Below are 11,713 nucleotides of genomic sequence, written 5' to 3' on the forward strand. Positions count from 1 at the left end.
ACTAAAAAATTTGCACATATTTAATCCGCTTATAAAAAAGCTTGATTATATGTGAAGGATATATCAAAAATATAAATAATAAAATTATTTCTTTATTTAATAACTTAAACTTGTAGTTGAATTGATGGTGAAGATTTATTGACTTATCAAGGAAAGAATATCATTTTTCTCAAGGCAAGAAAATCTTTTGGAAAACGCAAAAGAGAAAAAGGAGCTAGTATATATCCTTTGTCATCTTTAATCCATGGAAGCAAAGCATCAAACATTTGTGCCACATACATCAATGATCAAACCAAGAAAAGAATTGCTTTCCACTTCTCAATTATAGAATGTTCAGGTCTCCGTCTCCATCTCCATCTCCATCTATATCTCTATCTCCATTGTGATTCCTATAGCATCCATTTCTCTTTCCCTCGTATAATTGTTTACAAAAAAAAGGTACGCTTAAATTTCTAGTTTCTCCTTTTCAATAGTGTTAGACTATGTTTAGATTATAAATTTTGATAAGGACTTAATATGAGACAAATATGAATGAAATATAAGTTCAAATTTTTTTTCTTCTATTTCTCTTCTTTCTTTCCAAATTTCTATTCAAATTCATAATTCAAACACTGTATAAATAAATGTAGTCTACTATTTCTTATTCTATTCATAATGCAAAGCTAATTGAATGTCTGTTAGCATGAGCTACTAAAATTGCATTGTACATCATGATAATGCCATAATATTTTGTATGGACACGGTTGTTTGTGTATTAATTTATGCATCATATACAACGCATTATTGTTATATGGGATCAGCTTCGATGTGTGTTTGTTGATGTGCGTTTGTTATTGTTATTATTGTTCTATGGATTTTTATTATAATTTGTTATGCTATTAGTTATAATTCGTTGTGATCATGGTGATCTAAAAGTTTTTGGTTATACATACCTTATGTAGTGTTTTGTTATGACTTATTTTTTTAATCATAACTAAAAAAGATCTAGTCATAATATTTGTAATAATTAATCTCAGAAATAACAGAACTTATATATAATACACGACCCTTTATATAATGAGTAAATGTGAATTTATATCTAGTTTTTCTTTCTATGTATCACTAACCCGATTAATTAATAGAGACTAAATTAGGTGTAGATAGTTTTAATAGGTGGTGATCTGGTGTGATGACAAGCACCATCTTTATTCTAGTGTTGTGACATGAGTTCAATTTTTTTTTAGGGGAAATAACAATGTAGGGTAGAATACCATTTTTTTTTTTTTTTTTTTTTTTTTTTGGGGGAGTACAAGTGTGAGTTGCATCTATGTAATTTTTTTTTTTTCCGTTTCACTGGCATATAATTCTCCCTTGTTTTAATTATTTTATCAGTGAAAGAGAAACATTAATTATGAAAACCAATGTATATGAAATACTAGCATGAGCATCAACAAAAGAAACAGACTCTACAATATATCAAAACAAAACTAATTAATTCCAATTAGATTGACACCGAAAAACAAGCTCAATCAACTGCTAGCACTGCATTAAAAGTTGGTGAGGCACCAACCAAAACAAAAACCAATTTTTTCCCCCTCAAAATTTTGAATATTATTGCTATTGTTTTTGGCATGAAAACATTCTTGTCTAGTTGTCTTGTTCTGTTTTCATTTTTTGTTTTGAAAAGTAAAGTACATTTTGTATTCATTTTTGTTTCTAAAAATTGAAATAATTTTTAAAATTTGTGGAGAGAAAAAAGACATTTCATTTGTTTCGAAAAAAATTGTTCGCATCCCCTCTCCCCCCTTCCTACAATGCCCAGCATTCAATAACTCATTAAATACGTTTTCTTATTATTATTTTTATTTAAAAAATATGTATTACACATTATTTTTTATTATTTTTTTCAAAACAAAACAATTTTTTTTTTTAAAAAAAAATTATTTCCTGTATTGACAATGATACCAACACTACCTTAACCAAATGAATTTTTGTTCTTTCAGTTTTTAATTTTTTTAATAGAAAACAATAACATTGCACACAACAAAACAACCTTGAAACTTAAAAGGAATCATTAAATAGTGTTAGGAGTGGGAATCGTGTCGTATCATGTCATGTCGTGTCTTATCAGATTCGTATTTAAAATAATTCAACACTAACACAACCTATAAGGGAATTAAACAAACTTTCCAAAAACTTTAAAGGATACAAGTGCTATATCCACTCTCTCTTTTAAAAAAAGTATGATGTGGTGAGAGTAGAGTCTCTCCACTCACTCTCTCTCTCTTTCTGTTGAGTATCTTTTTCAAAGATTTATTATATAAATGCTTATTATTGAATAAATCTAAAATTGAATCTATATTTATATGGACTATTTTATATTCATATAAATTATTTTATTGAAAAACTAATTAGATTTCTATTCATATTTTGATTTTAAATTTTTAGTAACATATTAAATAAATTATATTTTAATCCAATAATTTTATATTTAATTACATTTTGATCTAATTATTATTTACACTGTGCCTTTAAGCACGGGCATACACTAATATATACATATTGAAAAATTATTAGGTAGTATTAGAGATTCTTTTGATATTGTTTATGTGGTATTCTTAACAAATAAAGAATTCCAAAACATATCAAGTAGATTATTCTTTTCTCTCAACTAACAAAGATGGGTCAAAATTGTCCCACCCATAAAGTTCATGATATGTTACTAGCAGTTAACCCATACAATACACGTTATAAAATAGAAGTATATATTTTGAAAATCATACTTTATAAATTTCATTTGAATTATGTTTGTGTATATCAATATGTATCTACTTACGAGTTTATTATAAAAAGTAGGGTTATTCTATAATACACATTTTTCTTTGGTGTGTACCATATACAAGTTATGATATTTGTGTTAGTCATAACTAAAAAACTTAATAAGTCATAATCAAATACCACTTAAGGAATAACCAAAGACCTTTTTGGTCATAACCAAAACAATAATCACAACTAACATTACAATGAGTGATAACCAAGTCATAACCAAAATTATTTGAGTTTTTATTTGTGAGTTTTGATTTATTTTAATTTATTTGTGTTAGTTCATATTGAAATATGATGTGCAAAGTATAAATAGTTAAATTATATTTTTTTATAAATATTTTTATAGAGAAATTTAGAGTAGGACTTTTTTGATAAATAAAGGACTAGCTCGCAACTTCCCATTTATTTATTTATTTTATCAGCAAGCATGCAAATAGTTATTACTGCCAATACTGCAATATTATTTATTTATTTATTTATTAAGTATTGCTTTGTTTGTTATCAGACATGGCTATGGCTGTCTATGATGCTCTGATTTCCACCATTGGAGGAAAAGTTGTTGAATTATTGGTGGAGCCAGCTGGGCGTCAATTCGATTATATCTTCTCTCGAGTGAAATACATTGAAAATCTACGAGAGCAAGTTCAAAATTTAGAGGCTCAGAGAAAAGATGTGCTCGACTCCATCGATGCAGCAAAAAGGAACAGAGAAGAAATTCTAGAAAGTGTCAAGAATTGGATTGACAAAGTTAATGGGTTCATTCTTGAGGCTAATGAGTTTCTTGAAGGTGGTACCAATGTGAACCAAAAATGTTTCAGTGGGTGGTTTCCTGATTTGGTCACACGAGGCCGGCTAGGTAAGGTAGCAAAAAATAAAGCAGAGGAGGCTAAAGAGCTGGGAAAAGAAGGCACATTCAATAACAACATATCCAAACTTGCACCTCCCTTGGGGATAGAGTCCATACCCTCTGAACAACTTGCGCCTTATGCTTCTACAAATTTGACAATGACGAATGTAATGGAGGCACTAATTGATGACAAGATCAACTTCATTGGAATACATGGTATTGGGGGTGTTGGAAAGACAACTTTGGTAAAAGAAATCGCCAAAAAAGCAAAATCTGATAAGCTTTTTGATGAAGTTGTGATGGCTGTAGTGTCTCAGGACAAAGACAATAAAAAGATTCAAGATGATATAGCTGGCATGTTGGGTTTCACCAACTTAATTAATCAACCAAGTGAAATTGAAAGAGCAAGCATGTTGCGTGCAAGACTCAAGGATGTGAAGAAGATCCTTGTTATATTGGATGATGTTTGGGCCAAACTTAATTTGGCAGACGTGGGCATTCCATTTGGCAATGATCACCAGGGTTGCAAAATCATAATCACAACACGACGTGAGCAAGTATGCAGTTCCATGGGAATGGAAAGGGAGAGGACAAAGATTGTTCATCTTGATGTTTTATCTGAAGAAGATTCATGGGATTTATTCAGAAAGAATGTTGGCAATGTTGTTGACTCTAATGTGGTAAATGCTATCGCTAATGAGGTTTGTAAAGAATGTGGAGGCCTGCCTATAGCACTTGTTACAGTTGGAATCGCAATGAAAAATAAAGATGACCTTAATTCATGGAACCAAGCAGCTCAAGAATTGAGAAAATCAATGCCAACAAACATTGAAGATGTTGATCAACGAGTGTACAAAAGTCTTAAGTTCAGCTATGATTACCTGAGCAAGGATAATGACCTGCGAGGTGAGGAAGCCAAGGCTTGCTTCTTGCTTTGTTCTCTATTTCCCGAGGATCATAACATCTTAATAGAAGACTTGGTACGATATGGGATGGGGTTGAGGGTATTCAAAAAAGTTGATACAATGAGTGAAGCCAGGGGCAGAGCAAAGTCGGTGATCAAAAATCTCATAGATTCCTGTTTGTTATTAGCTGGTGATAAACAAGATTGCATCAAAATGCATGATGTTGTACGTGATGTTGCCATAGATATTGGATCCGAAAAGTATTTTGTAAGAGCTGGTTGCAATTTGAATGATTGGCCAAAGATCGATAGTTTGGATCAATACATTGGCATATCATTGATGAGAAATCAAATCAGTAATCTTCCTGAGATCTTAGAATGTCCAAAGCTCCAAATATTACTATTACAAGACAATGAAAATGCATGGTCATGTTCACATGAATTCTTCTCAAGGATGAAGGCACTTAGTGTTTTAGATTGGAGCCTACACTTCTACTCTCATCTTGATAATCCAATTCGTAATGCTGATGCTTTCAATAACCAAACGTGTCTTCGAACATTAGTTCTTGAAGGAATAAAGTTTGGGGACACTAAATTTCTTGGACAGTTAAAGACACTTGAAGTTCTTTGCCTCAGGCGTGCCTTCTTTTTTGAGGCACCAAATGCTATAAGGGAATTAACTAATCTAAGGTTGTTGGACATGACTGAAAGCCGTCATGAATTTCTGATTCCGGCCGCAATGGTATTGCCTTTATCCCATTTGGAGGAGTTGTACTTGTTTGACATCACATCTTCGAGTATCGGATACCCTGCAGGGGAAGTAGTAGTTGTACTAAGATCTTTGCCTCGCCTAAAATTGCTAACCATTTCCATACCTGACATTGCGTATATACCCAAGGATTTTGTTTTTCCTGAGTTGGATAGTTTTATTATTCTTATCGGAAAATCGAGAACGTGGCCGAGTGTTGAAAATGATTCTCCAAATCATTTGGAACTTGGAAATTTGGTTGGACCCATGGTTAATTGGAGTAAATGGCTAAAGATGGTGTTAAAGAGAGCTACACATCTGAGGATTAAAGATTGTCGTCAATTCGAATACTTGATCAACGCAGAGGAATGGGGGATTTCATCACAGGCACAACCACGTGATCTGCAATTGCTCTTCAACCTGGAAGAATTGGTACTCCGGCATTTGGATAGTTTCAAAGGGATATGTGCAACAAGTGCAGTTACTACTTCCAGCTGGGTGTGCTTCCCGAAGCTCAGAAGTTTGGGAGTTTCCTTCTGTCCTGAACTATCAAATGTTCTTCTTCCATTCAATTTGCTTCAAAGGCTACAACATTTGGAGAAGCTTGAGGTAGTAGGTTGCAAGAAATTGGAACAAGTATTTGATTTTGGTTCTGAAAGAGAAGGCATGAAGCTGCTTTCTAGTTTGAGAATTTTAGATCTAATTGACTTGCCTAGATTGAAACATATATTGAACTGCTCAAGTCGTCAACATGTGCAACTCAGCAACCTAAGATATTTGTATGTCTTTTCATGTGGCAAACTGAAATATGTTTTCCAACCTTCCATAGCTCAAGCTCTTCATCAACTTGAAGAGCTTTCGGTATACATGTGTGAAGAAATTGAGGAAATTGTTGCAACCAAGCAAAACGAAAGGCACGACGAAGAAAAGAGTGTGGGCTACAAGATGGTGTTCAAAAGTCTCAAAAAACTCCACCTTATGGGTCTTCCAAACCTAAGTGGTTTCTGCACGGGAGGAGACAACTTTCCTTTTGAATGGCCATCCTTGGAAATACTTGATGTGAGAGACTGCCCCAAAATGAAGACTTTCGCTGCCACCACTTCCGCCAGCACACCAAAACTGAAGGAAGTTGAATTGGATAAATCCGTGATACCGCTACAGGGGATGGACTTGAATCAGTTTGTGCAAACCCATATCATTTCAAAGCCACCTAAGGTACTTCTCTATTTTACCACATTTAACATATATACATACATATATATATATATATATATATATATATATATATAAAAGATAATTACTTACATTATAAGGCAATGTTTTTCTTTAAAAAAAATAAAATAAAGTAAATTAAATTGGGTCCTTGACTAATAAACTAGTAAAAATCAATGAACTATGTATATTCATTGTGTTTGTATGATTCATATCGAACTAATTTTAAATTTACATCATATACTTCAGTTTCGGAGAAAATTTCAAGATGAAAATTCATGATACATTGTATTTTTTAATAAACTACAAATCAAATTATCAACTCCTCCTCATAGTTGATAATTTAGTTTGTACATAATTACAGATCTCTAATAATTTTAAATTAAATTAGGGCAATACTACATACACAAAATTTATACACTCAAAAATGCTTAAAAATTTTAATATACGGTTGAGATTCATTCAAATTGTGGACTTCACTATATTAGAGTTGAATCTTAAACACATATTATTATTTTTTTGGGTATATTTTTGCGTATGAATTTTGAGCATAGAGAGGCCCTTTATTACACTCAAATAACATTTTTAATTTTTGTTGTATAGATTACACTTTTTAATGTAAAATTTATTGTTTTCTTTTATTATTTAGTTAAAATTTAATATATTATCCTCTTTTGTGCATAGAGTTTTATTTTTATTTTTAAGTGTTAAGTTAAGTTGATGGATAACGAAATCTTACTTTTTATTGGCCTTTTACAATGAATATTCATTTATGCCTTTATTATCAAAGGCCTTTGACTATCTAAAAAAAAAAAATCGCCTTTGGTCATGAGATAATAAATTATTTAATATTCTAGCAACCACTCATATGGTAGTACTCCCTATAATGCTTGGAATTTATAACCATTCGAATAGTTCTATTTTAAGATGAAAATTCATGATATATTGCGTTTTTGAATGAACTACAAATCAAATTATCAGCTTCTCCTCGTTGTGAGTAGTTGATAATTTAGTTTGTAGATAATTAGAGATCTCTAATAATTTTGAATTATATTTAGAGCAATACTACATACACAAAATTTATTTGCACACTTAAAAATGCTCAAAAACTTTAATATACGCTCGAAATTCATTCAAAATGTAGACCCTACTACATAAGAGTTGAATCTTAACCTGTGCATAGAGAGGCCGTTTATTACACTCAATAACATTTTTAATTTTTTTTTATATAGATTACACTTTTTAATAAAATTTATTGTTTTCTTTTATTATTTAGTTAAAATTTAAAATATTGTCCTCTTTCGTGCCTAGAGTGTTACTTTTATTTTTAAGTGTTAAGTTAAGTTGATGGATAAAGAAATTTTACTTTATGTTCATTTATGTTTTTATTATTGAACGCCTTTGACTATCTAAAAAAAAAATTTGAGATGATAAATTATTTAATATTCTAGCAACTACTAACATCATAATGTTCCCTACAATGAACCATTTGAATAGTTCTATTTTTGTTTGGGAGTTTTTTAAATCAAATCTTAGCATAAGAACCTTTGGACAATGAATTTTTTTTAGGCCTTCGAATAAAGATAGAAGAGACCTAGTGGATTGAGATAATGCCTTCCTTAAATAAAAAAAAGAAAATGCTAACAATGGGTGTCGTTTTTCTTTTGTTTTTATGCCTCTTAATAAATTTTATATTAGGTTTTGGTAAGGGATTTTTTTTTTTTTTTTTGGTTTCAAGTTGTCAAATTCCAAAAGTGAGACCTTAGGCAATCGCCTTAATGGCCTAATAATGATTGAGTTGTCATTAAGTCAACTGTGCTATATTACATTTATATTTATATTAAATATTTTATTTTTCTTAAGACCAAAAAAAAAAATTATATACAACCAATCTAAAAGTGAGAGAGGTCCTGACTTGGAGTGATGATAGAAAGTGTTATTCGCCAAAAAGTGGAAGAGGGGAAGAATGTCTACTTCCTATCTCTCTCAGAACAATTTTTGGCCCTTGTGCATTGCATAAGATCTTTATTCAATCGATAGATAATCTAAAAATGTTGTGAGTTTTCAGCCAATAAAATCATGCATAGGTTGTTTAAATATCTTATTTTCCATCTGCATAGACAATATTATCAGGTTTATCACATTTTTTTTTTCATTATGAATGTTTCCTATCATAATCTTTCTTAACTTTTTTTTCTTTTCTCTTTTTTTATTTTATTTTATTTTATTTTTTATTTAGGCACGACAGACTGCTACTCGTGAAGATGATGAATCCAAATTAGATTCTGAACTAGATTAAGAATTTATGAGGAATAACTCTCATGAGTAAGTGGACAATTCATGATTTACCTCAAGCTATACCCAAAAACAATGCAATTCTTATTTGAAAGGAATTTTCTATTATAGAAAAATAGACATGTTTTGTGAAATTTGTTTTGAATACTTTTTTCAGAATTTTTTTCTAAAACCTATCCCATTTTTTAGTAAACAACAAAAAGTTATTTCCAAAATTTCAAAAGCTATTTTTTGTGCAAAAATGAAAACAATATGAAGATGATGGTGTTTTTGAAATTTTCATTTTGTTGTTTATGAAAATAAAAGACAAAAAGGCAAACATTATATGTAGCAAAATACAGATATCTCTATCCTTTATAGAAATATACTGCTAGATTATTATTGAGTAGTTTTCATTTTGTTTTTGTAGTTGTCAACCATAAAGAATGTTGAGCTGCTCCCTATATGTGATGTCTACCTTAGGATTTTATTGTGCAAGGGCATATGCTTCCTATGATTTGTGTTTCTAAATAATTGTCTTACTCTGCAATATCAAAACTACTACTCTAAATAAAGGTATGTTTACCTAATGTGTGCTATAGATTTGAAGAGTGAATAAAGGTGGAAACAAAGTACCCGGTGTGTAATTTTACTTTCTTTGCATTGTAATGGAGCTTGTATCCAAAATTATTTATCTCAATTAATAGTATTATATGTTTGTTTTCATGCTTTCTTGTATCTGTGGTAAAAAAATATATTGCAATTTACTCTTTACTGAAATTTGATTGACTAGTAATAATTCTGTTGCCTGAATTTGTTAAGAGGGGCTTGTAATTCATTTAAATTGTTGCTTGAATGCTTGTAATTCATGTGATGCAAGTTATGTTACGGAATCCAATGAGTCCATAAAGTTTCCATACTTAGAATCAATACACATTATTTCAAACATGCATCCACTTAAAGGCTTAAACATATATGGAGTGAATCCATCCGACATATATTTAGACTTTTCTTTTGCTTTTCTTCCAATATGGGACCATTTTACTTCAAGAAATTCCAACAATCTCACCCTCAAATGTGAACTTGTACATTAGGCAAAGTTTTTGCTCGAGCCTAATTTACTCACTATGTCTTATGCCTTGTAATGAGGTTTGTGTAACACCTCAAAAATTTTTCCTTCGTTCGAGCGCAAGAGTTAACGCTTGATCAGTCTTGTGAGGTTCCTAGTGCTTTTGTAGTCTGTCTGAGATTCTGAGAGTTTTGAATTTCCACTCAAGTGCAAGAGTGGTCGCTTGAGCGGTCAGCTTTGTTGGTCTGTTCGCTTGAGCGCAAGATTGGATGCTCGAGCGGTCTGCCTGGTTAAGTCTGAATTTTTGGGGACTAGTGGGATTGCTCTTGAAATTTTTAATATTGTGTTTGGAGGCTCCTTGTTTTATTTTGGGACATTGATCGAATTGGTAACATGATGGTAGAGTAAGATTGAACAAGAAACTTTGACTCAGATAATTTTCCTATGAATAGCCATCACTCTTTTGCCCTTTTCTTTTTTCACATTTTGAATTTGGATGTGAGGCTAGAACCGTTGGAAATCTTGTTTCTTGGGCTTTGATTTGGACACAAGAATGACCTAAAACGGAGTCCAAATGAGAGAGTTATGCCCTTTTGAAGTTTTAGTATCTGTGCTGGAAGCAAGTGCGCTTGAGCGGACTGTGTGAATTCGACAGCTTAAAAAGTGATTTTCTAGATCATTCTCTTCACTTTTCTTTTCTCTCTTCCTTCCTCTCATCCTAAGTCCGAAAAACCCTAGATTTTTTACCCAAAGACCTTCCATTTCTAAAAGATTTGACCAAGATCTCGACCTAAAAAGTGAAGAATACACGAAGATCTCATCTTCCTACTGATTGGATTTTTGGTTTTATGAAGGAATCTCTTGGAGCCTTGCTTTCTTGCTTGATCATTGAGGTAGGGGTTTCTAGTTATCTTTCAATACTTTCATTTATAGATAGATTTGTGGTATTTTTCCTTATACAAATACAAAATTTATATTTTTAAGCATATTGTGATAAATCATGAGATTAGGGGTTTACAGTTTGAAATGTTGGGGTTTATTAGTTGGCTTATGATTATGGGCTTAGGAATTTGGGTGTATAATTAATAGAAAAGTTAGAATAAAAAGTGTTTGGGTGAAAAGCTTTAACTTCTCTGAAAAACCCTAGTTTGGCTTATGAAGATAGATGATTTTGCTTAAATTGAATTAGTATTATGAAATTGAGGTGTTAAATTGAACATATACAAGTTTGAATTTTGGAAGTGTTTGGAAATTTATATAAAAGTTGTGATTGAACCGTTATTGTTGATATTTTAAATTATGTTATAACACGAAACCAAACTTAAATTACTAATGATATGGATGATATGAGCTTTGTGATGAAATGATGATGTGGAGGTTTAAGAGTTGTTTTGAATTATGCAGAATTGTATTGAATGGTGTTGAAATGGTTGTGCTAAATTTTGTTGTGTTATGTTAAATTATGTTGAGTAGAGTTGGGTATGTTGTGTTGAGTTGAGTTGGGTTATGTTGTGTTGAGTTTGGTTGAGTTGTGTTGTGTGGAGTTGAGTTGTGTTGGGTTGTGTTGTGGTTGGTAACCTTTTTTTTGGGTGAATAAGTCATAAAATAAAACAAGAAAACTTACAAGAATACAAGGGGAATACCCTAGGCCCTAACAAAGCTATACAAAATATACCAACTAAAAGATAACTGCTAATATATAACTAGCTAGCACAAACAAAACAAGCCTATCAAAGCAGCCACAAATCTATTAACATACTGGCTGCCATACTAGTAGCAAATCTATTAGCAACAATCTTTTAGCAAAAAAAACTAGCATATTGGTTGCCTCCATAACCAAGTTCAGAAGCACAC

The 11,713-nt window shown here is 31.4% G+C and overlaps 1 protein-coding gene across 1 annotated transcript; it reads left to right on the plus strand.

Annotated features, from left to right (window-relative positions):
- The first annotated feature begins 296 nt into the window (after nt 1–296).
- On the plus strand, nt 297–9,520 carry LOC114292889 (disease resistance protein At4g27190-like). Its single transcript, XM_028236903.2, has 4 exons — nt 297–438; nt 3,311–6,519; nt 8,756–8,841; nt 9,221–9,520. The coding sequence occupies exons 2-3, from the start codon at nt 3,313–3,315 to the stop codon at nt 8,813–8,815; spliced, it is 3,267 nt and encodes a 1,088-aa protein (XP_028092704.2). The 5' UTR covers nt 297–438; nt 3,311–3,312; the 3' UTR covers nt 8,816–8,841; nt 9,221–9,520.
- Nucleotides 9,521–11,713: the final 2,193 nt, after the last annotated feature.

This window comes from Camellia sinensis, chromosome 8 (genome assembly GCF_055761805.1).
Source record: "Camellia sinensis isolate YWXY chromosome 8, ASM5576180v1, whole genome shotgun sequence".
Taxonomy (NCBI): Eukaryota; Viridiplantae; Streptophyta; class Magnoliopsida; order Ericales; family Theaceae; genus Camellia; species Camellia sinensis.

Coding starts and splice junctions, on each gene's coding strand:
- LOC114292889 (XM_028236903.2), top strand. CDS start 3,313: ATGGCTATGGCTGTCTATGATGCTCTGATTTCCACCATTGGAGGAAAA. Junction 6,520..8,755: donor TCATTTCAAAGCCACCTAAG/GTACTTCTCTAT, acceptor TTTTTTATTTAG/GCACGACAGACTGCTACTCG.